This window comes from Coregonus clupeaformis, chromosome 23 (assembly GCF_020615455.1).
Source record: "Coregonus clupeaformis isolate EN_2021a chromosome 23, ASM2061545v1, whole genome shotgun sequence".
Taxonomy (NCBI): domain Eukaryota; kingdom Metazoa; phylum Chordata; class Actinopteri; order Salmoniformes; family Salmonidae; genus Coregonus; species Coregonus clupeaformis.
The window spans coordinates 30,848,588-30,871,880 of record NC_059214.1 but is presented as its reverse complement, the minus strand read 5'-3'; the positions used below and the strand labels follow the sequence as shown (position 1 = coordinate 30,871,880).

Here is a 23,293-nt window from a genome sequence, read left to right as displayed (position 1 = left end):
ACTATTATTCTACAATGTATTATTGTTTAAACAAGTAAAAAGCATGCTTGGAACCAAAAATCAATCACATGAACATTTTAAAAAGCGCTCATTCTGCCCTCTCCCCCTATCTCCTTTCCTGTTCTCTCACTTATCCCCCCTTCCCACTCTTATCATCCCTCTCCATCCCACATCTTCTCCTTTTCTCCCTTCATGTCTTCTCCTCACTTATGTACTCTTCCTCCTATCTACTCATCCTCTCTCTGTTTCCCTTCTCTCCTCTCCTCTGTGCTCAGTCTTCTGGGCGTGGCTTCAGTGGGTTTTCCTCCGCCCACAGAGAGTCTGCCTGTTTCTTGTTTCCCGCTAAGCCCCGCCGCATCAGCTTGATTGACAGCACCATGACGAGAATCGCCAGGATACAGACAAGAGGGAGGAAGATGCCTAGAACTGATCCAGGGGCGCATCCTAGATCAGACAGCAACTCAGACTCATCTTCTGGGGAAGGAGAGAACAGAAGAAGGTGAAATAGAACACATTTTGATTCAGTTGTATTTGTACAGTCTGACATCATGGACTCATAAATGATGACATCATACCTATTGGTCGTCGTACAGTGAGGTTGGTTGTTCCTGATTGCTCGGTGGCACTAAATTCCCAGTTGCCGTCATGATTGAGCTTGTACTGGTCCACTTGGCACTGGTAGACTCCACTGTCACCCTGAATAGCTCTCTGCAGACCCAGCAGAAAGGTACCATGAGTGGGTCTGGAGAATATCAGCCTCCCCTTCTGGTCCTGTAGCCCCTGGTTGTCCTGGTTCTCAGGGTACATCAGGACACCATCACGGCCCAGAATCACCAGGGGAACCCTGGGAGAGGAGGAAGAGCCACGCCTCATGTAGAACCAGGTGAGGGCGTAGAGAGAGACGGGGTCAGAAGCACCAGAGGTCAAAGTGCAAGTCAGCTCCACCCCCTCCCCTTGTCTGACCTCCATCTCCAGATCTGTCTTGTTAACACTGAGGTCACTCACTGAGAGAGAGAGAGAGAGAGAGAGAGAGAGAGAGAGAGAGAGAGAGAGAGAGAGAGAGAGACAGACAGACAGACAGACAGACAGACAGACAGACAGACAGACAGACAGACAGACAGACAGACAGACAGACAGACAGAGAGAGAGAGAGAGAGAGAGAGAGAGAGAGCAACTCAAGTCAGAGAAACTGCAAATCAGCACAACAAGATACTCTATAGATGTGATATACATTGCAGATTCATGTCCTTCTGCCGATGCAGCGTTGCCTTGCCTTGTTATCAGGATAACTCGGTGTTGACTAGATGGGAAAAAGCTTTTGTCAGATTTGACTTTTTGTAGCAGGTTAGGAGAACATACACAGCAGGTTAGGAGAATTAACGTAGCAGGTTAGGAGAACTGGGTTAGGGTTAGGAAAAGGGTTAGGATTAGCTAGAATGTAAAAGAAAATCTAGTTTGATGTCAATTTGACAAAAGCTGTAATCCTTCTAGCCATGACCGAATAACTCACCTGTCTCTAGTAGGCGGAGTTCCATGGCTGCAGAAGAGGGCGGGAGCTTGTACCATCGACCATAATCATCATACTTACCTATTGGTTTTACAGTGAGGTCAGCTGTGCCTGATTGGTCTGAAGCGGTCTGTTCCCAGTTGCCGTCATGACTGAGCTTGTACTGGTCCACTTGGCACTGGTAGACTCCACTGTCACCCTGAAGAGCTCTCTGCAGACCCAGCAGAAAGGTACCATGAGTGGGTCTGGAGAATATCAGCCTCCCCTTCTGGTCCTGTAGCCCCTGGTTGTCCTGGTTCTCAGGGTACATCAGGACACCATCACGGCCCAGAATCACCAGGGGAACCCTGGGAGAGGAGGAAGAGCCACGCCTCATGTAGAACCAGGTGAGGGCGTAGAGAGAGGCGGGGTCAGAAGCACCAGAGGTCAAAGTGCAAGTCAGCTCCACCCCCGCCCCCTGTCTGACCTCCATCTCCAGATCTGTTTTGTTAACACTGAGGTCACTCACTGAGAGAGAGAGAGAGAGAGAGAGAGAGAGAGAGAGAGAGAGAGAGAGAGAGAGAGAGAGAGAGAGAGAGAGAGAGAGAGAGAGAGAGGAGAGAGAGAGATAAGGGGGGGGCGGGGGGAGAAAGAAATGGAGAAGGAGAGAGAAAGCAGGGAGAAGGAGAGGGAGAGAGAAATAAATGGAGAAGGAGAGGGAGAGAGATAAAGAAAGGGAGAAGGAGAGAGAGAAAGAGAAAGCAGGGAGAAGGAAAGGGAGAGAGAGAAAGAAAGGGAGAAGGAGAGGGAGAGAGAGAAAGAAAGGGAGAAGGAGAGGGAGAGAAAGAAAGAAAGGGAGAAGGAGAGGGAGAGAAAGAAAGAAAGGGAGAAGGAGAGGGAGAGAGAGAAAGAAAGGGAGAAGGAGAGAGAAAGCAGGGAAAGGGCGAGTAAACAATCATTCAGTAAAAAAGTTCTGACAAACAGCCCAATTCAGCAAACTGTACAAATCAATACAGTTCAGGTCCATATCTTAACTTGCAGTAATCTGAGTAACTCACCTGTCTCTTGTAGGCGGAGTTCCATGGCTGCAGAAGAGGGCGGGAGCTTGTACCATTGGCCGTGAGGATCCTGTAGCCACTCCTCCACCACGCAGTAGTACGTCCCATTGTCCCAGCTACGGGCCTGTCGAATGGTCAGCTCGAAGCTCCGCCCCTCACGTCTTCTCATGCTGATTCGCTGTTGTGTGTCTAATCCCACCCCTAGCGTTATCACAGCATCACGGTCTGAGCTGAGGACTGTCTTATTCCCCTCCCCGTTCTTCTGGGCCAACCAGCTGACAGCGAAGCGGGATGAGTTAGAGGTTGCTTTGGCAACGGAGCATTCCATCTGTATGTCTGTGTTGACACTCTGATCCAGACGGGAGGAGCTAGAGGACAAGGTGAGTACACTCTCTGGAAGAGGGAGAGAGAGAAAGACAGAGAAATAAAGAAAATGTGATGGAGGCTGAGACCCAAACTCTAACCCCAGGTTGACCTGTAGCCTTTGACCTGACCTACCTGGAGTCTGGACCAGCACACCCAGCGGGTTGGAGTTCTGCAGCTTCCTGTGTCTCCCTTGCAGAAACGCTGAGATCACACACTGGTAGCGCCCCGCCTCCCTGTGGCTCGCTTTGATGATACGGAGGTAGTAACGAACATCCCTCTTCCCGGTGGTCGCCCTCAACTGGTAGTTACTCTGGTCGCCACGCCACGTGATGTCACCAGTGTACGACAGGGTCAGGATGTTGTCCGGGGCAGACGGCCCCTCACGCTGCAGGCTCCACGTTACAGTAACCGGGAGGGAGGGCCCTCGAACCCGACACACCAGCTCCACCTCACCCCCCTCTGTCACCTGGACACCACGACTACTCAGGTCCACCTTCAGCAGAGACTCTGCAAGCCAAGGACAATGATGAGATATCACTGATGACAACTATCAGGCCTCTTAGGGCCAAACTCTACCAATGACTGTGAGGATAAGGAGAACATGGTCATCTGCAAAAATATTTAATCTATCTATCTGACGTGAGAGATCAGTGGTCAAGCATTAAGTTATTGATCTCTACATAGATAATGTGGGAGCTGAAAGCCTACCTCATGCTACTTGCTCAGTTGATATTTACCAAAACTGTCTCCAATTTTCTGTTATGTTTGTCCTCCAGGGTGACTTCCACTTCGAATCTCTCCCTCTCCCTTTCCCATAGCCACATGAAGTAGTTTGTGGGTGGGGGTGCTGCAATATTTAGTTTTGCCCTCACTACAGACGGTTATATCGGTCCACTAATACATGATTCGTAAAGGCCCAGTGCACTACTTTTTTATTATGATTTTTCAGGGGGTGCTGCAGCACCCTCACGTCCCATCGCTCTCTCTCTCTCTCTCATTTTTTTTTACCCCCCTTTTTTTCCCTCAATTTGGTGATATCCAATTGGTAGTTACAGTCTTGTCCCATCGCTGCAACTCCCATACGGACTCGAGAGAGGCGAAGGTCGAGAGCGATGCGTCCTCTGAAACACGACCCTGCCAAGCCGCACTGCTTCTTGACACACTGCTCGCTTAACCCGGAAGCCAGCCGCACCAATGTGTTGGCGGAAACACTGTACAACTGGCGACTGAAGTCATCGTGCATGCACCCGGCCCGCCACAAGGACTCGCTAGAGCACGATGAGACAAGGACATCCCGACCGGCCAAACCCTCCCCTAACCCGGACGACGCTGGGCCAATTGTGCGCCGCCTCATGGGTCTCCCGGTCGTGGCCGGCTGCAACACAACCTGGGATCGAACCCGGGTTTGTAGTGATGCCTTTAGCACTGCGATGCAGTACCTTAGACCGCTGCACCACTCGGGAGGCCCAAGAAATGCTCTTACCCACGGGATGGACCTCTACGCTGCAGTTCTGTGTTTGGCTGTGGGTTTTCTTGGCGTTGCCATTGGCTTCCGTGGTCCACTCAGAGACGGTGCACTGATAGGCTCCTGCATCAGAGGGCGTGACCTCACCCAGCTCCAGGGTGAATGTGTCTGCTGTGGGACGGAGTGTACGAAGATTCCGCTTCCCAAACTCTGGCCCCGGTTCTAGCACACCCACCCGGCTCAGGCTGATAACATCACTGAAGGGGCCGGTTGCCATTGAGGCTGATCTGTGTTGCCAGGTGATGGAGAGCTGACCGTTGACTCCGCTCACTCTACAGGTGAGTTGTAGCGTGTCCCCTTCGTCAACACTCACCTGTTGGCTCTCCATGGCAACAGCCAAATCACTTTCTGAGAACAGACAAAAAGAAGGTGCTGAGTGTGTGATGAGTGTTTGTGTTTGTATTGTACATATGTAATAACTGTGTTCAGAGCAAGGTCAATGCACAAACTGAACTTATTGAGGATCTGTTGTTGCTTGATGTAGCAGCCATATGGAAAGCTGATGAAATACCTACAGTATTGTTCTGACTCTGACTCAGTGCTTGATGACTCATCTTGATGACCCAGCTGCTCTTTCTTCATCTGACTATGTTTTCTCTCATAGTCCGGGAGTCTGGTCTTCGCGGTAGTGGCACGGGTCTACTCATTTCTCCTAAGCTGAGATTTTCTATTTTCTCCCTCTCTCACCTGTCCATCTCCTCATTTGAATTCCATGCTGTCACTGTCACTTGTCCACTCAAGTTTAACATTATTGTCAGCTATCGCCCACCAGGTGCCCTTGGAGAGTTCCTCAATGAGCTTGACACCTTGATAAGCTCATTTCCTGATGATGACTCAGCGCTCTTTGTACTTGAACTCACAAGGCAGGCAATAAATAATTATAAAAATAATAATATGCCATTTAGCAGACGCTTTTATCCAAAGTGACTTACAGTCATGTGTGCATACATTTTTACGTATGGGTGGTCCCGTGGATCGAACCCACTACCCTGGCGTTACAAGCGCCATGCTCTACCAATTGAGCTACAGAGGACCACAAGCTTGACCTCATCTTTCCTAGAGGGTTTTACTAATTTTACTGCAACCCCCTCCAGGTCTCTGATCACAGAGCATCTGCTAAATGACTCAAATGTAAATGTAAAAATGTAGCTCTGACTTGGATTGGCTTCTTACTTGCTTACACACCTGTAGCTTTGCATCTGATTTGCTCGGTGTCAGATCACTCACCTGTAGCTGTGATGGTGATAGTCTCGGTGGTGGACTCCTGGCTGGATCCCTGTGTGAAGACCCCATTCCCATCCCTCTCCTGTGGCCAGGCCCTGCAGTGGTACGCTCCCTGGTCCTGGGTTCTGACGGGCCGCAGGGTGAGCAGGTGTGTCTTCTCCCCCGTCCGCACAGCTCTCAGCTCACCCCCTCTCTTTCGCCCACTGTACTCCGGCCCCACAGACAGGACCCCCGTGGGCCCAATCTGGGCCAGCTCCTGGTTGTCCTTGACCCAGGCCACTGAGAAGAACCGACCCACCGGGCCCTTTGCGTCCACAATGCACTGCAAGGATAGCTCCTCCCCCTCCTGGAGCTGTGTTTTGTGCACAGTCATACTCACCACCATAGAACCAGAGCCCTGGTCTGGAGCCACCACTGAGAGAGAGACAGGAAATCACTCACAATTATCTCTTAGACAGACGGGAAACTCATCACTCATAATCAACTCATCTCAGCATTTACTTATAGGAAGTAAGACAAAAGAGTGAATGGGCATAAGTCCTCTTAAGCCATAAATCCTCTTAACCAAGAACAAACACCCAAGTCATTGATGAATGTGTAAACACAATCTGGGCTAAGGCTAAGGATGGGAAGCAAAAAAAACACTGAGGTGTTTCTCACCTATGGCTTTGACCTCCAATGTGGTTGCCTGTGCGTCTTTTTGGGCGATTGGGTACCAGCTCCGGTCTGGGTCTTGGATCCACTCCTGGGCCTGGCAGTAGATCCTCCCCGCATCGGACAGCTCAATCCTGGCCATCTTCAGCCTGTAGGTGGCCTCCTCCAGCTTGTCCAGAACAATGAGCCCTGCCTGGTACCGACCCTCAAACCCCTGACCCGGACTCACCGTCAAATCACGGTCCAGAGAGATGATGGGGCGGGGCGAGGCCTCCCCGTCTCCATGGTGATACCAGGTGATGGACAGGTGGGTGTGCTGGAAGGTGTTGCTGGAGGCGAGACATTGCAGGGTTAGGTCGTCACCCTCTGATAGGCTAAAGGAGACGGGGCCAGTGGAGGAGGTGGTAAGGGTGTCCTTGATCACTATGGAAACAGGATTTGAGGGACGGACATCAACACTACAGTATGGTTCTGGTTGACTGATACAGTATATCTGGTAGACAAATCACTATGTAATAAGTCCAGAGTTAGTTCAAATAATGGCTTGTTAATGATAAAGATACAGCAGCCACAGAAGGCATCGTCATTTAGGCAAAATTAAATGAATAAGTAAGAAAAAAAACATTACCCTTCAATGTGATCTTTGCATTGTACGTCCCGTCATATACGGCTTCTGAGTTTGGGGTGTAGCACTCGTACTCGCCCTCGTCCCCCTCCTCCAGACTCTTCACGTGGAAGAGGACCGAGGTCACTGAAAGGCGCTCCAGAGAGATGCCACTTTCCCTGACGCGGGTACCGTACACCGCCATGGCATAACTTTTGTCATCTGTGCTGATGATCCGGATCTCAAGGGTGGGTTTGTTTGGCTTGTAGATGGAGAATCTGAAGTCCTGATGGGCCAACGGGTTAGAGAAGCCACTCACGTTGCAGGAGATGGAGATAGGGTAGCCAATCACACGATACAGAGGGCCAGACTGCACCTCTACAAGCACCCTGGCCCCGCCTAGATGGAGAACATAAGTAAATACAGGAAGATTATATTCTCAGACAAACTTAAAGACAAGTACAGTGAGGGAAAAAAGTATTTGATCCCCTGCTGATTTTGTACGTTTGCCCACTGACAAAGAAATGATCAGTCTATAATTAAGGGTAGGTTTATTTGAACAGTGAGAGACACAATAACAACAAACAAATCCAGAAAAATGCATGTCAAAAATGTTATAAATTGATTTGCATTTTAATGAGGGAAATAAGTATTTGACCCCCTCTCAATCAGAAAGATTTCTGGCTCCCAGGTGTCTTTTATACAGGTAACGAGCTGAGATTAGGAGCACACTCTTAAAGGGAGTGCTCCTAATCTCAGTTTGTTACCTGTATAAAAGACACCTGTCCACAGAAGCAATCAATCAATCAGATTCCTAACTGTCCACCATGGCCAAGACCAAAGAGATCTCCAAGGATGTCAAGATTGTAGACCTACACAAGGCTGGAATGGGCTACAAGACTATCGCCAAGCAGCTTGGTGAGAAGGTGACAACAGTTGGTGCGATTATTCGCAAATGGAAGAAACACAAAATAACTGTCAATCTCCCTCGGCCTGGGGCTCCATGCAAGATCTCACCTCGTGGAGTTGCAATGATCATGAGAACGTTGAGGAATCAGCCCAGAACTACAGGGGAGGATCTTGTCAAAGATCACCAAGAAAACTATTGGTAACACACTACGTCGTGAAGGACTGAAATCCTGCAGTGCCCGCAAGGTCCCCCTGCTCAAGAAAGCACAAATACAGGCCCGTCTGAAGTTTGCCAATGAACATCTGAATGATTCGGAGGAGAACTGGGTGAAAGTGTTGTGGTCAGATGAGACCAAAACCAGCTCTTTGGCATCAACTCAACTCGTCGTGTTTGGAGGAGGAGGAATGCTGCCTATGACCCCAAGAACACCATCCCCACCGTCAAACATGGAGGTGGAAACATTATTTTTTGTGGGTGTTTTTTTGCTATGGGGACAGGACAACTTCACTGCATCAAAGGGACGATGGACGGGGCCATGTACAGTCAAATCTTGGGTGAGAACCTCCTTCCCTCAGCCAGGGCATTGAAAATGGGTTGTGGATGGGTATTCCAGCATGACAATGACCCAAAACACACGGCCAAGGCAACAAAGGAGTGGCTCAAGAAGAAGCACATTCAGGTCCTGGAGTGGCCTAGCCAGTCTCCAGACCTTAATCCCATAGAAAATCTGTGGAGGGAGCTGAAGGTTCGAGTTGCCAAACGTCAGCCTCGAAACCTTAATCACCAACGAACTATCATGGTCCAAACACACCAAGACAGTCGTGAAGAGGGCACGACAAAGCCTATTCCCCCTCAGGAGACTGAAAAGATTTGGCATGGGTCCTCAGATCCTCAAAAAATTCTACAGCTGCACCATCGAGAACATCCTGACTGGTTGCATCACCGCCTGGTATGGCAACTGCTTGGCCTCCGACCGCAAGGCACTACAGAGGGTAGTGCGTACGGCCCAGTACATCACTGGGGCCAAGCTTCCTGCCATCCAGGACCTCTATACCAGGCGGTGTCAGAGGAAGGCCCTCAAAATTGTCAAAGACTCCAGCCACCCTAGTCATAGACTGTTCTCTCTGCTACCGCACGGCAAGCGGTACCGGAGTGCCAAGTCTAGGTCCAAAAGACTTCTCAACAGCTTCTACCCCCAAGCCATAAGACTCCTGAACAGCTAATCATGGCTACCCGGACTATTTGCACTGCCCCCCCACCCCATCCTTTTTACGCTGCTGCTACTCTGTTAATTATTTATGCATAGTCACTTTAACTCTACCCACATGTACATATTACCTCAACTAGCCGGTGCCCCCGCACATTGACTCTGCAACGGTACCCCCCTGTATATATAGCCTCCCTACTGTTATTTTATTTTACTTCTGCTCTTTTTTTTCTCAACACTTTTTTTGTTGTTGTTTTATTTTTACTTTTTTTGTTAAAAATAAATGCACTGTTGGTTAAGGGCTGTAAGTAAGCATTTCACTGTGATGTCTGCACCTGTTGTATTCGGCGCATGTGACCAATACAATTTGATTTGATTTTATTTTATTTTATTTTATTTGACTTGGAGAAGATCTGCAAAGAGGAGTGGGACAAAATCCCTCCTGAGATGTGTGCAAACCTGGTGGCCAACTACAATAAATGTCTGACCTCTGTGATTGCCAACAAGGGTTTTGCCACCAAGTACTAAGTCATGTTTTGCAGAGGGGTCAAATACTTATTTCCCTCATTAAAATGCAAATCAATTTATAACATTTTTGACATGCGTTTTTCTGGATTTTTTTGTTGTTATTCTGTCTCACACTGTTCAAATAAACCTACCATTAAAATTATAGACTGCTCATGTCTTTGTCAGTGGGCAAACGTACAAAATCAGCAGGGGATCAAATACTTTTTTCCCCTCACTGTATATCTAGCTTCAAATATGACTTCTCTTTTTTAGAATGATTGCAGTCTGCACTCTCCGCCTCTCATCAAAAAACTATGAATACTGCATTCATATCGCAACTGTTATGTCACAATTGTAATGGTTTGAGAACAGACACAGCTCCATCTCTTAGACTAAAACCTGCTGTGGGGGAGGTTTGATTGTGCTTCTAATCAAAATATGTAACTGGGCCTGGCTCCTGCTGTTATATTGCAATCTGGCAGAAATAATTTTCCAGCGTCAGGGTTTGTGTTAGTTTAATTGTTTTCATAGCGCCTGTTTGATCAAATTAAAAACATTATGTGACTCATTCCAAGTAGACATTGTCTGTTTCGCCAACGATATTTCATTCCATTTCACCAATAGCCCAACTACGTAGAGAGGAGCTTTTATAAACACTGATATAGAACTGTGGCCATTTCAACAGTCCACCCGTCATCTGACGAAATGACACTAAAATGCAACTCAATACTTTGTACTTTGCTGATAATTAACAGGTCAAAGAGAACCAAGAATCTGCACAACCTTTTGTTCCTTTATGCAGATCATTTTTTCACCCAGCAAATTAATACAGGAAACTGTATCAAATTTTACATATAACATTATAATGTTCTTAAATGTGTGTGGTATTCTTCTTCATTTTGCCAACCAACAGGTACCCCCATGGGTAGGACTGGAGGTGTGTGTGTGGTGACCTGAAGATGCTCTTACCCCATTGGATGAGTCCACTCAGGAGGAACAGGATATTGGACATGTATGGCTGGAGACACCCCATCCTGCCCCTAACTGACCAACACGCTAGGCCAAACTGCACACCAAACACACAGCTGTATCAACTACACACCAGTTTCAGTTATCTGCTCTCAGACACCTCCGGCTTACACAGTCTGTCTGTCAGTCTGTCTATGGTAATATTTGGGGTGTTATGATATTTCCTTTAATTCTTCCTGCAGACAGACTGAGAGGAAGCGAGAGCTGTGGTTTCCTGTCGACTGAAACAAACCCAACACAGTGTGTCTGTGTGTGTGTGTGTGCGTGTGTGTGTTTGCATATGTGCGCGTTTGTGTGTATGTGTACAAGTTGTGCGTGTATGTGTGCCTTCTGATTCTCATCACGAAGTCTCCGAATAATTGGACATTACAGAGAAGTACAGTGGGGAAAAAAAGTATTTAGTCAGCCACCAATTGTGCAAGTTCTCCCACTTAAAAAGATGAGAGAGGCCTGTAATTTTCATCATAGGTACACGTCAACTATGACAGACAAAATGAGAGAAAGAAAATCACATTGTAGGATTTTTTATGAATTTATTTGCAAATTATGGTGGAAAATAAGTATTTGGTCAATAACAAAAGTTTCTCAATACTTTGTTATATACCCTTTGTTGGCAATGACACAGGTCAAACGTTTTCTGTAAGTCTTCACAAGGTTTTCACACACTGTTGCTGGTATTTTGGCCCATTCCTCCATGCAGATCTCCTCTAGAGCAGTGATGTTTTGGGGCTGTCGCTGGGCAACACAGACTTTCAACTCCCTCCAAAGATTTTCTATGGGGTTGAGATCTGGAGACTGGCTAGGCCACTCCAGGACCTTGAAATGCTTCTTACGAAGCCACTCCTTCGTTGCCCGGGCGGTGTGTTTGGGATCATTGTCATGCTGAAAGACCCAGCCACGTTTCATCTTCAATGCCCTTGCTGATGGAAGGAGGTTTTCACTCAAAATCTCACGATACATGGCCCCATTCATTCTTTCCTTTACACGGATCAGTCGTCCTGGTCCCTTTGCAGAAAAACAGCCCCAAAGCATGATGTTTCCACCCCCATGCTTCACAGTAGGTATGGTGTTCTTTGAATGCAACTCAGCATTCTTTGTCCTCCAAACACGACGAGTTGAGTTTTTACCAAAAAGTTCTATTTTGGTTTCATCTGACCATATGACATTCTCCCAATCCTCTTCTGGATCATCCAAATGCACTCTAGCAAACTTCAGACGGGCCTGGACATGTACTGGCTTAAGCAGGGGGACACGTCTGGCACTGCAGGATTTGAGTCCCTGGCGGCGTAGTGTGTTACTGATTGTAGGCTTTGTTACTTTGGTCCCAGCTCTCTGCAGGTCATTCACTAGGTCCCCCCGTGTGGTTCTGGGATTTTTGCTCACCGTTCTTGTGATCATTTTGACCCCACGGGGTGAGATCTTGCGTGGAGCCCCAGATCGAGGGAGATTATCAGTGGTCTTGTATGTCTTCCATTTCCTAATAATTGCTCCCACAGTTGATTTCTTCAAACCAAGCTGCTTACCTATTGCAGATTCAGTCTTCCCAGCCTGGTGCAGGTCTACAATTTTGTTTCTGGTGTCCTTTGACAGCTCTTTGGTCTTGGCCATAGTGGAGTTTGGAGTGTGACTGTTTGAGGTTGTGGACAGGTGTCTTTTATACTGATAACAAGTTCAAACAGGTGCCATTAATAAATGTAACGAGTGGAGGACAGAGGAGCCTCTTAAAGAAGAAGTTACCGGTCTGTGAGAGCCAGAAATCTTGCTTGTTTGTAGGTGACCAAATACTTATTTTCCACCATAATTTGCAAATAAATTCATTAAAAAATCCTACAATGTGATTTTCTGGATTTTATTTTCTCTATTTGTCTGTCATAGTTGACGTGTACCTATGATGAAAATTACAGGCCTCTCTCATCTTTTTAAGTGGGAGAACTTGCACAATTGGTGGCTGACTAAATACTTGTTTCCCCCACTGTATCTACTCTCACTACACCAGCCTGAGTGATTGTCTTGTGTGTTTGTGTGTTTGTGTGTGTGCACGTGTGCCTGCTTGCGTGCACATGTGTGTGTACAGTAACAGTCCTTCTGTGTTTCCCCTCTTCCCAGGCGGTGCCATGGATGCCCTGTACTGCTACTCTCCCCAGTCAGACAGCTGGTCTATGGTGACCCAGCTGGGCGAAAGGGCGAGCTGCGCCATTGCCGCCTGCAACAACAAACTCTTTATCACCGGTGGCCGTGATGACAAGAACCAGGTAATCTCCACAGTGATGTGCTGGGACCCCGCCACAATCATGATGACTGAGGAGTGCGTGTTACCACTCGGAGTGTCTCACCACGGCAGCGCCACACTCCACAAGTCCAACACACACATACACAGGATAGCACCTGTAGCCGAGCTGGGACTGTGTGTTTGAGAATGAATGTGTGGAGAAAGAGATTGGGGGGTGGGGAGCTGGGACTGTGTGTGGGTGTCAGCTTTTTTACTTGAATGCACTTGTTGTCGCCCTGGATAAGAACATCTACTAAATAACTAAATGGAATGCCGAGTTTCATCTCATACAAAGTTTGGAAGTGTAATATCACATTCAAACGGGTACCACTAAATAAATAAAAAACTACATTTGCATAAATTGAATTTCTGTCCATATAATAGGAGTGTAGCAATCAATCTACTTTGATCACACTGTCAGACCACAGAGGCATCTATTCATGTGCTAAATTCACACCCTACCCACAGGTCTCCCACGTACCCACAGGACTCACACCCTACCCACAGGTTTCCCACCTACCCACAGGACTCCCTACCTACCCACAGGTCTCCCACCTACCCACAGGTCTCATACCCTACCCACAGGATTCATACCCTACCCACAGGATTCATACCCTACCCACAGGTCTCACACCCTACCCACAGGTCACATATCCTACCCACAGGTCACACCCCCTACTCACAGGTCTCACCTCCTACCCACACCCTACCTACAGGTCTCACCTCCTACTCACCTCGTACCCACATCCTACCCACAGGTGAGACTTCATTTTATCATAGCAGGCAGTTTTATTACTCATCACTACACTCTTTTCCAAAAGGTTGGCTGGACCTCTTTAAAGTCACGTAGATCACATCATTACGCTCTTTCCCAAAAGGTTGGCTGGACCTCTTTAAAGTCACGTAGATCACATCATTACGCTCTTTTTGTTTACAAAGCCCTGCTCCATAAGCTTCCGACTTACCTAACATCACTGTTAAGATTTAAAATGGCAAGTTATCAAACTCGTTCACAGGGTTGGTTAACTTTGGAGACTCCTTTGGTGTCTACAGATTTAGGTAAATCGGCCTTTAATTTCCTTGCACCCTATGTTTGGAAAAATCTCCAAAAGACGTTTCAATTGGATGGTTTGAAGTCCCTACGCGCTTAGAAAAAAGGGTTCCAAAAGGGTTCTTCGGCTGTCCCCATAAGAGAACCCTATATGGTTCCAGGTAGAACCCTCTGTGGAAAGGGTTCTATATGGAACACAAATGGGATCTTCAAAGGGTTCTCCTATGGGGACAGCCGAATAACCCTTTTAGGTTCTAGATAGCACCTTTTTTTCTAAGAGTGTAGGGCAATTCAAACAGCTGACATAGGATTTTTATAATAAAGAATGTGTTTGTTTTAATTGACTGTGTTTTGCATCTTAATGTGTATTTAATGTGTATATATTTATGTTTATCTATACTTGCCTGTTGTATGTGCTTGTTTTTGTATTGTGCGGGGCTCATTTGTAAAAGAGACTTTAGTCTCAATGTGACTTCCCTGTTGAAAATATATTAAATATATAATTAAATATTACACCCTACCCACAGGTCTCACACCCACATTCACCCAATTATACCCTCTGTCATTCACAGAGGATTATTATGGTTTCATAACCACCTTGAAACTATGCACTTTTCTTTCTTTCTGTGTCTGTGTCTGTCTCTGTGTCTGTGTCTGTGTCTGTCTCTGTCTCTGTGTCTGTCTCTGTGTCTGTCTCTGTGTCTGTCTCTGTGTCTGTCTCTGTGTCTGTCTCTGTGTCTGTCTCTGTGTCTGTCTCTGTGTCTGTCTCTGTGTCTGTGTCTGTCTCTGTCTCTGTGTCTGTCTCTGTGTCTGTCTCTGTGTCTGTCTCTGTCTCTGTCTCTGTCTCTGTCTCTGTCTCTGTCTCTGTCTCTGTCTCTGTTCTCTGTCTCTGTCTCTGTCTCTGTCTCTGTCTCTGTCTCTGTCTCTGTGTCTGTCTCTGTCTCTGTCTCTGTCTCTGTCTCTGGTTGGGATCTATTTTCTTATAATTAGATGTGATGCCTAGCTTAAAAATAATACATTAATGATTAAACATAATAGGTTTGTGCTGTACTGATATAGATTGTTTAACATAACAAGCTGTGACTAATGTGAGGAACCGTTAGGGAGGAGGCTGAGATAGACTTGTGACACACACACACACACACTGCCTCTTTGTTAAACCGCTCAAGGACATGTGTACTGCAACAATGAAGAAGAGGAAACTATGTCTGAGGGTTGCTGACTTTCGAGACAAGTTTTAAAAAAAAACTAATGCCCGGCAACAGTGAAGCGCCAAGAGGCTGGGACCAGCCTGAGCGGCAACGATAGGTTGAGTAAGTCTAAACCACGCTCAGCCTCTACTCTGATAGGCCTGCCTGGAGCAGGAACTATCTCTGTCAGAGTATCAAAATAAGAACTTTGGGTTGGGACAGTTAGTTCTTTGTTTTGCCCTGCGAGGTGTTACAGTGAACCCGTATATACGAAGATTGCATTTACCATTTATTCGCTTGACTAATTATATTAATAAAAAAGCTGAGAATATATTCAGTGACTTAGTGTTAAATTCTGTTCTGATACCAGATTCGAATTACGCAACTTAACAGTCTCTCTCAAACACACACACACACACACATACACTTATGTATCTCTCTGCACTGCAGAGCATGCAGATTATTTGTCTTGCATGTGTGGTATAGAGATCTATACACCCATGATAACTCAGCCTGTTGAGTGCGCTGGAGGGGCAGGATGTGGTCTGTTTCTCAAAGACAGGCTGAGCCTCAGTGGCCAGTTTACTGAACATTCAGTTAGAACAGGAGGACCCCAGGCACAACCATACAGGACAAACCACATAGCTACACAATACACAGACTATAACACACAATATATGTATTAACTACATTACCTATAGGAACACATCAGATGAACAAGCACTATATGTTTCAAAATATCAAAGATATGTATACCTCTTCATCTCATCTGAAAAATATCTACAAATATAGCTCCCTGATTATGATGCTATAGATGTCAAATGTCATGATAGCGACTTCTGATGTAGTACTAGTAAAGTCAGGTTAGTGTTACTTTATGAGCAAAGAATATAGATCTGACAGATACCACTTTTGTGACTACAGGGGTAGTTAGGGTTAAGAAGAATTCACACATGCTTGCACACAAACACACATGTCTAATTCCTGTGGTTTCATGGTCCTGTCACCTGGGCATTGGTATGAGCTGAATCTGAGCATCATCTGGTGCTTGCTGTGGAGGCCTGGGTCAAACCTGAGGTCCGAAGTTTGGTGTGGCCTGAGACGCAGCTCTGTTCTGGGGCCGGGGTCGGCTTTGGGCCCTTTGTTGGTGGTGGAGGGATGCTTGGCGTGTGGGCTGGGTGAGGGGGGCCAGTCTCATCTCCTCCTCCTCTACAGGGGGACATGAGAAAAGAGAAGACATCTGGGTAAATCAGGGGCAAGGATTCATGGGTAATGGAGTTAAATGTTGGTATATTGTGAGTAGCCTTGTGTTTTATCATAGTTTCATCATAATGTAGATAACGTGTGTGTTTTATCATAGTACTGTTTCATCATAATGTAGATAACGTGTGTGTTTTATCATAGTACTGTTTCATCATAATGTAGATAACGTGTGTGTTTTATCATAGTACTGTTTCATCATAATGTAGATAACGTGTGTGTTTTATCATAGTACTGTTTCATCATAATGTAGATAACGTGTGTTTTATCATAGTACTGTTTCATCATAATGTAGATAACGTGTGTGTTTTATCATAGTACTGTTTCATCATAATGTAGATAACGTGTGTGTTTTATCATAGTACTGTTTCATCATAATGTAGATAACGTGTGTGTTTTATCATAGTACTGTTTCATCATAATGTAGATAACGTGTGTGTTTTATCATAGTACTGTTTCATCATAATGTAGATAACGTATTTGTTTTATCATAGTACTGTTTCATCATAATGTAGATAACGTGTGTGTTTTATCATAGTACTGTTTCATCATAATGTAGATAACGTGTGTGGTTTTGGTCATGTGTGTTCAGTACCTTCTAGGCGACTCCTGCAGACCCACACCAAGGTGATGATGGTGATGATGAGGAGCGGACCACCTCCGCCAGACAGAATCAACACTATCTGCCATAGCTCCATCCCAAACAAGAGCACTGCAGAGGAATCATCATCCATCATCATCATTATAATCATCATCACCATCATCAGATATGTTCATTAAACGTAGTATGTTCCACACACCTGTACATTCAGGGTAAACATCGTCACTCTTCTCCTCACTGGCTTTAATACTCGCTGTACATGCATAACGGTCTTCAGGTTTGAGCGTTGCCTTGGTTACGGTCAAAGTTGCATCTGTCTGTCATTTTTTAAACATTTTTTGTCATTATGCAGACGCTCTTATCCAGAGCGACTTACAGTTAGTCTGTCCTGGCAGTTTGTTTCCGTTACGACTCCACGTCATGTTCACATTCACAGGGTTTCCCCCGTCACACCTCAGCATGACAGATGTTCCATTACAGGTGTGGTTTAGACACAGCCACTGGGAACACAAAACACACACACGTAAAGAGCACATACAGTATCTGCACTAACACTGGCTGTGAGTGTGTGAGTGTGTGTGTGCGTGCGTGTTTCACACACACACACTTGTGTAAACAGGTTATTTAAACGTAGTATGTTCCACACACCTGTACATTCAGGGTAAACATCGTCACTCTTCTCCTCACTGGCTTTAATACTCGCTGTACATGCATAACGATCTTCAGGTTTGAGTGTTGCCTTGGTTACGGTCAGAGTAGCGTCTGTCCTGGCAGTATGTTTCCATTATGTTGCCACACTACGTTCAAAACCACAGGGTTCCCCACGTCACACCGCAGCATGACAGATGTTCCATTACAGTTGTGTGTCAGATGGGGTTTAGACACAGGCGCTGAGAACACAAAACACACACACTGTAAAGTGCATGTATTTTCCCTAACACTGAGTGAGTGAGTTGAGTGTGTGTGTGTGTGTGCGTGCACACTGTATGTGTGTTTTCTATACTGTTTGTGTGTTCTGTACTTACCGAAAACACACAGCCGAGTTACGGTAGACTTCATGTTTTTTCCCAGGTTGTCGTAGATGGTAGCCTGATACGTCCCAGTATTATCCAGCTGTAGGTTCTCCAGTAACAGAGAACCATTCTTTGTGGTCTGGTATTTCTGCCCAGTATCCTTCTTGTTGTCGTAAACGATCTTAGAGTCATGGGTCCACCGTAAGTGGAATGACTGTTCAAGCAACTCCAGGCCCGGGTAGTCATGGTCAATCACCTTGGTCTTCCCGACAGCAGCGTACACACACTCCTCGTCAGCACCTAAACATACAGTGAAATGTACATTTACCATCAGCTACCGCTGGAGATTACTGTTAGTGTCAAATAACCATTAAGCACAACAGGATAAGTTCTACTTAAATAACTAAAATAATTACAATTGTAAAAAAATACTGTAGGCCTACATTCTAAATAATAGAACAAATAGAAACATATGCACATCCAATCAGGTGTAGGACAGAAGAACGTATCAAAGAAAAAATAAATGTCCGCAACTCTGGTATGCTTCCATGGGGATTTAATCAGATGCACAACAAGGACAACGTTTCATCCCGAGTTGGATCTTCGTCAGGTCATACATACTAAACATTACATAAGTATGAATGTTATTAAAACATATTTATTACAACCCAGAATATATGATATGGCGAAACGAACTTGAGCTCGTTTTGCATTGATGATGATTGAGAGGGGTGTCAGTAAGACTAATCTCACAAAGCACCTCACATCTCTTCTATCTAGGTGAGGTGTTGGAGGAGAGATCAACAACTGTAGTTTCAATGGAAACAAGTCTATGACATCAAATCAGTAAAATGGTTATTTCAAATATTTTGTTGACAATTTCTTTGAGATGTAGGCTAGCTGAAAACGATGAAATAAAGACGTTCACACTTGGGTTCTGGTTTTCTCTACAGTGTTTAATGGATCCCTGTGAGCGAAAATAAGAGCATTTGTGTGCTGTTTTTTAGAAAGATTTAATAATATGCCATTTAGCAGACGCTTTTATCCAAAGCGACTTACAGTCATGTGTGCATACATTTTTACGTATGGGTGGTCCCGGGGATCGAACCCACTACCCTGGCGTTACAAGCGCCATGCTCTACCAATTGAGCTACAGAGGACCAATGATGATTTATTTGATTTTGATATGCATATTCAAACATAAAATATTGTGCAGTAATCTTAGTTTTACCCAACATCACCCAGACTAACCGCTAAACCATTAAGACAGACAGAATTAGATCAACTTAAATCTTTAACACACAACAATAAAGATAAAAACTAAAAGGTTAAGTTCTAACTGACCTGCGAACCCCAGAGAGAGGAGGATAAGAGATATCAGCACCACCACAGTCATTCTGAAGGAGTGATTACACCTGCTACAGACTGGGTCTGTGTGTGTTAGCACTCTGTTCATCATTGTTCAGAGCAAGGGGACATCCTGTGTGTGTGTGTGTGTGTGTGTGTGTTTTGTGTGTGTGTGTGCATGTATGTGTGTGTGTCTTGATCATGGCCTACACTTTTAAAACAAAGGGTGATGTCCCCATAGGAGAACCCTAGGAAGACCCCTTTTTGGTTCCAGGTAGAACCCTTTTAGTTCCGTAGAACCCTTTTGAGTTCCATGAAGAGCCATTTCCACAGAGGGTTCTACATGGAACCAAAAAGGGTTATCCTATTGGGACAGTCAAAAATCCCTTCTGGAACCCTTTTTTTCCAAGTGATGGATCGAAATGTACATACTGGGTACCTGGAGGAAAATGGGGGAGGGTCATGCTTTTTCAATTTCAGTCAAAGGGATAATTTACTCTTTTTAAACTCTAGTCCAGGGGAGGGTCATGTAATTTCTAATTGATGACATTTCTATATTTCTCTGTGATTTAGAATTACACTGAACAAAAACATGAACGCAACATGCAACAATTTCAAAGATTTTACTGAGTTACAGTTCATATGAGCCCTTGCGACGAAAACACATACAGTGGGGAAAAAAAGTATTTAGTCAGCCACCAATTGTGCAAGTTCTCCCACTTAAAAAGATGAGAGAGGCCTGTAATTTTCATCATAGGTACACGTCAACTATGACAGACAAATTTAGATTTTTTTTTCCAGAAAATCACATTGTAGGATTTTTTATGAATTTATTTGCAAATTATAGTGGAAAAAAAGTATTTGGTCACCTACAAACAAGCAAGATTTCTGGCTCTCACAGACCTGTAACTTCTTCTTTAAGAGGCTCCTCTGTCCTCCACTCGTTACCTGTATTAATGGCACCTGTTTGAACTTGTTATCAGTATAAAAGACACCTGTCCACAACCTCAAACAGTCACACTCCAAACTCCACTATGGCCAAGACCAAAAAGCTGTCAAAGGACACCAGAAACAAAATTGTAGACCTGCACCAGGCTGGGAAGACTGAATCTGCAATAGGTAAGCAGCTTGGTTTGAAGAAATCAACTGTGGGAGCAATTATTAGGAAATGGAAGACATACAAGACCACTGATAATCTCCCTCGATCTGGGGCTCCACGCAAGATCTCACCCCGTGGGGTCAAAATGATCACAAGAACGGTGAGCAAAAATCCCAGAACCACACGGGGGGACCTAGTGAATGACCTGCAGAGAGCTGGGACCAAAGTAACAAAGCCTACAATCAGTAACACACTACACCGCCAGGGACTCAAATCCTGCAGTGCCAGACGTGTCCCCCTGCTTAAGCCAGTACATGTCCAGGCCCGTCTGAAGTTTGCTAGAGTGCATTTGGATGATCCAGAAGAGGATTGGGAGAATGTCATATGGTCAGATGAAACCAAAATATAACTTTTTGGTAAAAACTCAACTCGTCGTGTTTGGAGGACAAAGAATGCTGAGTTGCATGCAAAGAACACCATACCTACTGTGAAGCATGGGGGTGGAAACATCATGCTTTGGGGCTGTTTTTCTGCAAAGGGACCAGGACGACTGATCCGTGTAAAGGAAAGAATGAATGGGGCCATGTATCGTGAGATTTTGAGTGAAAACCTCCTTCCATCAGCAAGGGCATTGAAGATGAAACGTGGCTGGGTCTTTCAGGATGACAATGATCCCAAACACACCGCCCGGGCAACGAAGGAGTGGCTTCGTAAGAAGCATTTCAAGGTCCTGGAGTGGCCTAGCCAGTCTCCAGATCTCAACCCCATAGAAAATCTTTGGAGGGAGTTGAAAGTCTGTGTTGCCCAGCGACAGCCCCAAAACATCACTGCTCTAGAGGAGATCTGCATGGAGGAATGGGCCAAAATATCAGCAACAGTGTGTGAAAACCTTGTGAAGACTTACAGAAAACGTTTGACCTGTGTCATTGCCAACAAAGGGTATATAACAAAGTATTGAGAAACTTTTATTATTGATCAAATACTTATTTTCCACCATAATTTGCAAATAAATTCATAAAAAATCCTAAAATGTGATTTTCTGGATTTAATTTTCTCATTTTGTCTGTCATAGTTGACGTGTACCTATGATGAAAATTACAGGCCTCTCTCATCTTTTTAAGTGGGAGAACTTGCACAATTGGTGGCTGACTAAATGCTTTTTCCCCCCACTGTATATGTGACATTTTTGAAAAAAATGAAGTAAACATCAGACATCATTATTTGATATCCTCTCTGTCAAATTAGGTGGTTTCGTGAGACTTTCATGCAATAATGAGCCAGTATTTTAGATTTTAAAATAGGGTCATGCGTAAAAAAACGTTTATGTACACAACTAAGAATGGACGGACAAGCAATTTCATTTTCATGGAAGGACAGGCAACGAAAGACAGAGGGCTGCGTGGAAACCGTATTCATCGTAAGGGACAAGAAAAAACAGAGAAAACATGTCCAAACAAAGGTATGTGGAAGAAACGTATATCAACCAAACTAACAACGTTTTGTTGTTCGATGTTGGCTCGCTTGTGTAACTAGCCTGAGCTAAACATATCAGCTAATATGGTGTGTGACCATTCCTCATGTAGTGTAACCTAGACCGGGATATTCAAGCAGATTGTCTATCATCATTGTTACTGTTAGTTATGGGTTAATGGACCTGTATAGATGTTACATTGTTCTAGCTTATTTTTCTTTCTTATTATTAAAGTATTATTTATGCTAGGCTAGTTAGGGACATGAAGAGCTACTTCATACATTCAATGAGATGGGTGTAGAGAATTATACAGGCATCAGTTTATTTTTGTAGCTTAATGAGATATTAGTACCTGACTAGTACCTGAACCCGGGTCTCTGAGGCTGTCAAAAGTGGGATGGCGCCCTGATGAGAACATCATCAAAACTGTTAAGGCTATTGGTGTAATGTGTTGATTGACAAACACAGGGACTGAGATCCTGGTCAGGCAGAAATGATAAAATGTTGCAAACCTGGAGAATGTGTATCTGTGTAGTCTCAGCCCAGGAATGAGCAGGTGGATTATAATAATAATATGGGGAGACAGTAGGGAGAGCTGGATGTGGCTCTTCTGTCTACATTGGGTCCTCTGTATTTCATTCCTATTCAGATTAATTTAAGTTAATGTATGTGCTTTCAGTGGCCTGACTGCATACACACTGGGCAGAAATATATTCACAATGGGGTACTGGCTACTCGACCAGCTGAATTACACATTACCTCACTGATGTGGCCAAACTCTCAGGTACTTTACAAAAAATCTCTCTCTCTCTCTCGCTGTCTGTCTGTCTTTTAGAGGGGCTCCCTAACCCCAGCACACTGCTTTATACCAAAAGTGATGTTAGTGTATTTGGTTGAAAAACGAATTATAATTGTAAATATTGTTTCTGCTGTCCTTTATAATTTCAGCTGATGATCCTTGGAACATACACACCAGGCAGAGCCACAGCCAGTATGCGGGATGGAAGTCCTGGTCTGTCTGTAAGCTGAAGCATGGCGCTAGACCTCAAGCTCCCTAATTCTCAACCCACTATCCCAGGGCCTACGAGTCTCCTCTTCCAGTAAAGAAAGAAAGATACAGCGGTCTGATGACCATGCTGGACTACCTGCCAGCTGCTGCATGTAGTCACTAGTATGTGAAGCTTCCCCAGAGGAATAGGAAAGCCAAAGTGGAAGAATCTTGTGTGTGTTACTTATTACAGTGAGAGTGTTTAGCCAACCTTCATGTAACATCCCTTTGCCATATCAGAGGTCCACATTCATTCCAAATCTGTTGCATTCATTGGTGTAGGCAAACTTGCATTTCAAGGCCTCAACTTGTTGTTCTTTGACAAGACTAAGTCTTGTTCAATGTATGAGTTTTGTTACCTCTTACTCTAAATT

The 23,293-nt window shown here is 45.0% G+C and overlaps 1 protein-coding gene across 4 annotated transcripts; it reads right to left on the bottom strand.

Moving 5' to 3' along the window:
* Window positions 1–17,680, bottom strand: LOC121536857 (immunoglobulin superfamily member 3). 4 transcript variants are annotated; one of them, XM_041844459.2, is made up of 13 exons: window positions 17,590–17,680; window positions 17,141–17,441; window positions 16,936–17,052; window positions 16,088–16,289; window positions 6,942–7,316; window positions 6,320–6,736; window positions 5,663–6,073; window positions 4,394–4,783; window positions 3,043–3,417; window positions 2,545–2,937; window positions 1,589–2,014; window positions 576–1,004; window positions 1–474 (listed from the first exon to the last, which is right to left on the bottom strand). In XM_041844459.2, the coding sequence occupies exons 4-13, from the start codon at window positions 16,119–16,121 to the stop codon at window positions 272–274; spliced, it is 3,453 nt and encodes a 1,150-aa protein (XP_041700393.2). In that variant the 5' UTR covers window positions 16,122–16,289; window positions 16,936–17,052; window positions 17,141–17,441; window positions 17,590–17,680; the 3' UTR covers window positions 1–271. The 4 variants fall into 4 exon arrangements, with proteins under 4 accessions (XP_041700393.2, XP_041700394.2, XP_041700391.2 ...); XM_041844460.2 differs by having other exon boundaries at window positions 17,318–17,441; XM_041844457.2 differs by lacking the exons at window positions 16,088–16,289; window positions 16,936–17,052; window positions 17,141–17,441; window positions 17,590–17,680 and adding an exon at window positions 10,511–10,962.
* Window positions 17,681–23,293: the final 5,613 nt, after the last annotated feature.

Excerpts from the sequence above, each read along its gene's own strand:
- LOC121536857 (XM_041844457.2), bottom strand. The coding sequence starts at position 10,574 with ATGGGGTGTCTCCAGCCATACATGTCCAATATCCTGTTCCTCCTGAGT. Across the intron at positions 7,317-10,510 it reads GAGTGGACTCATCCAATGGG|GCGGGGCCAGGGTGCTTGTA; the intron begins GTAAGAGCATCT and ends TTCTCCATCTAG. Across the intron at positions 3,418-4,393 it reads CGTAGAGGTCCATCCCGTGG|AGTCTCTGCTGAAGGTGGAC; the intron begins GTAAGAGCATTT and ends CTTGGCTTGCAG.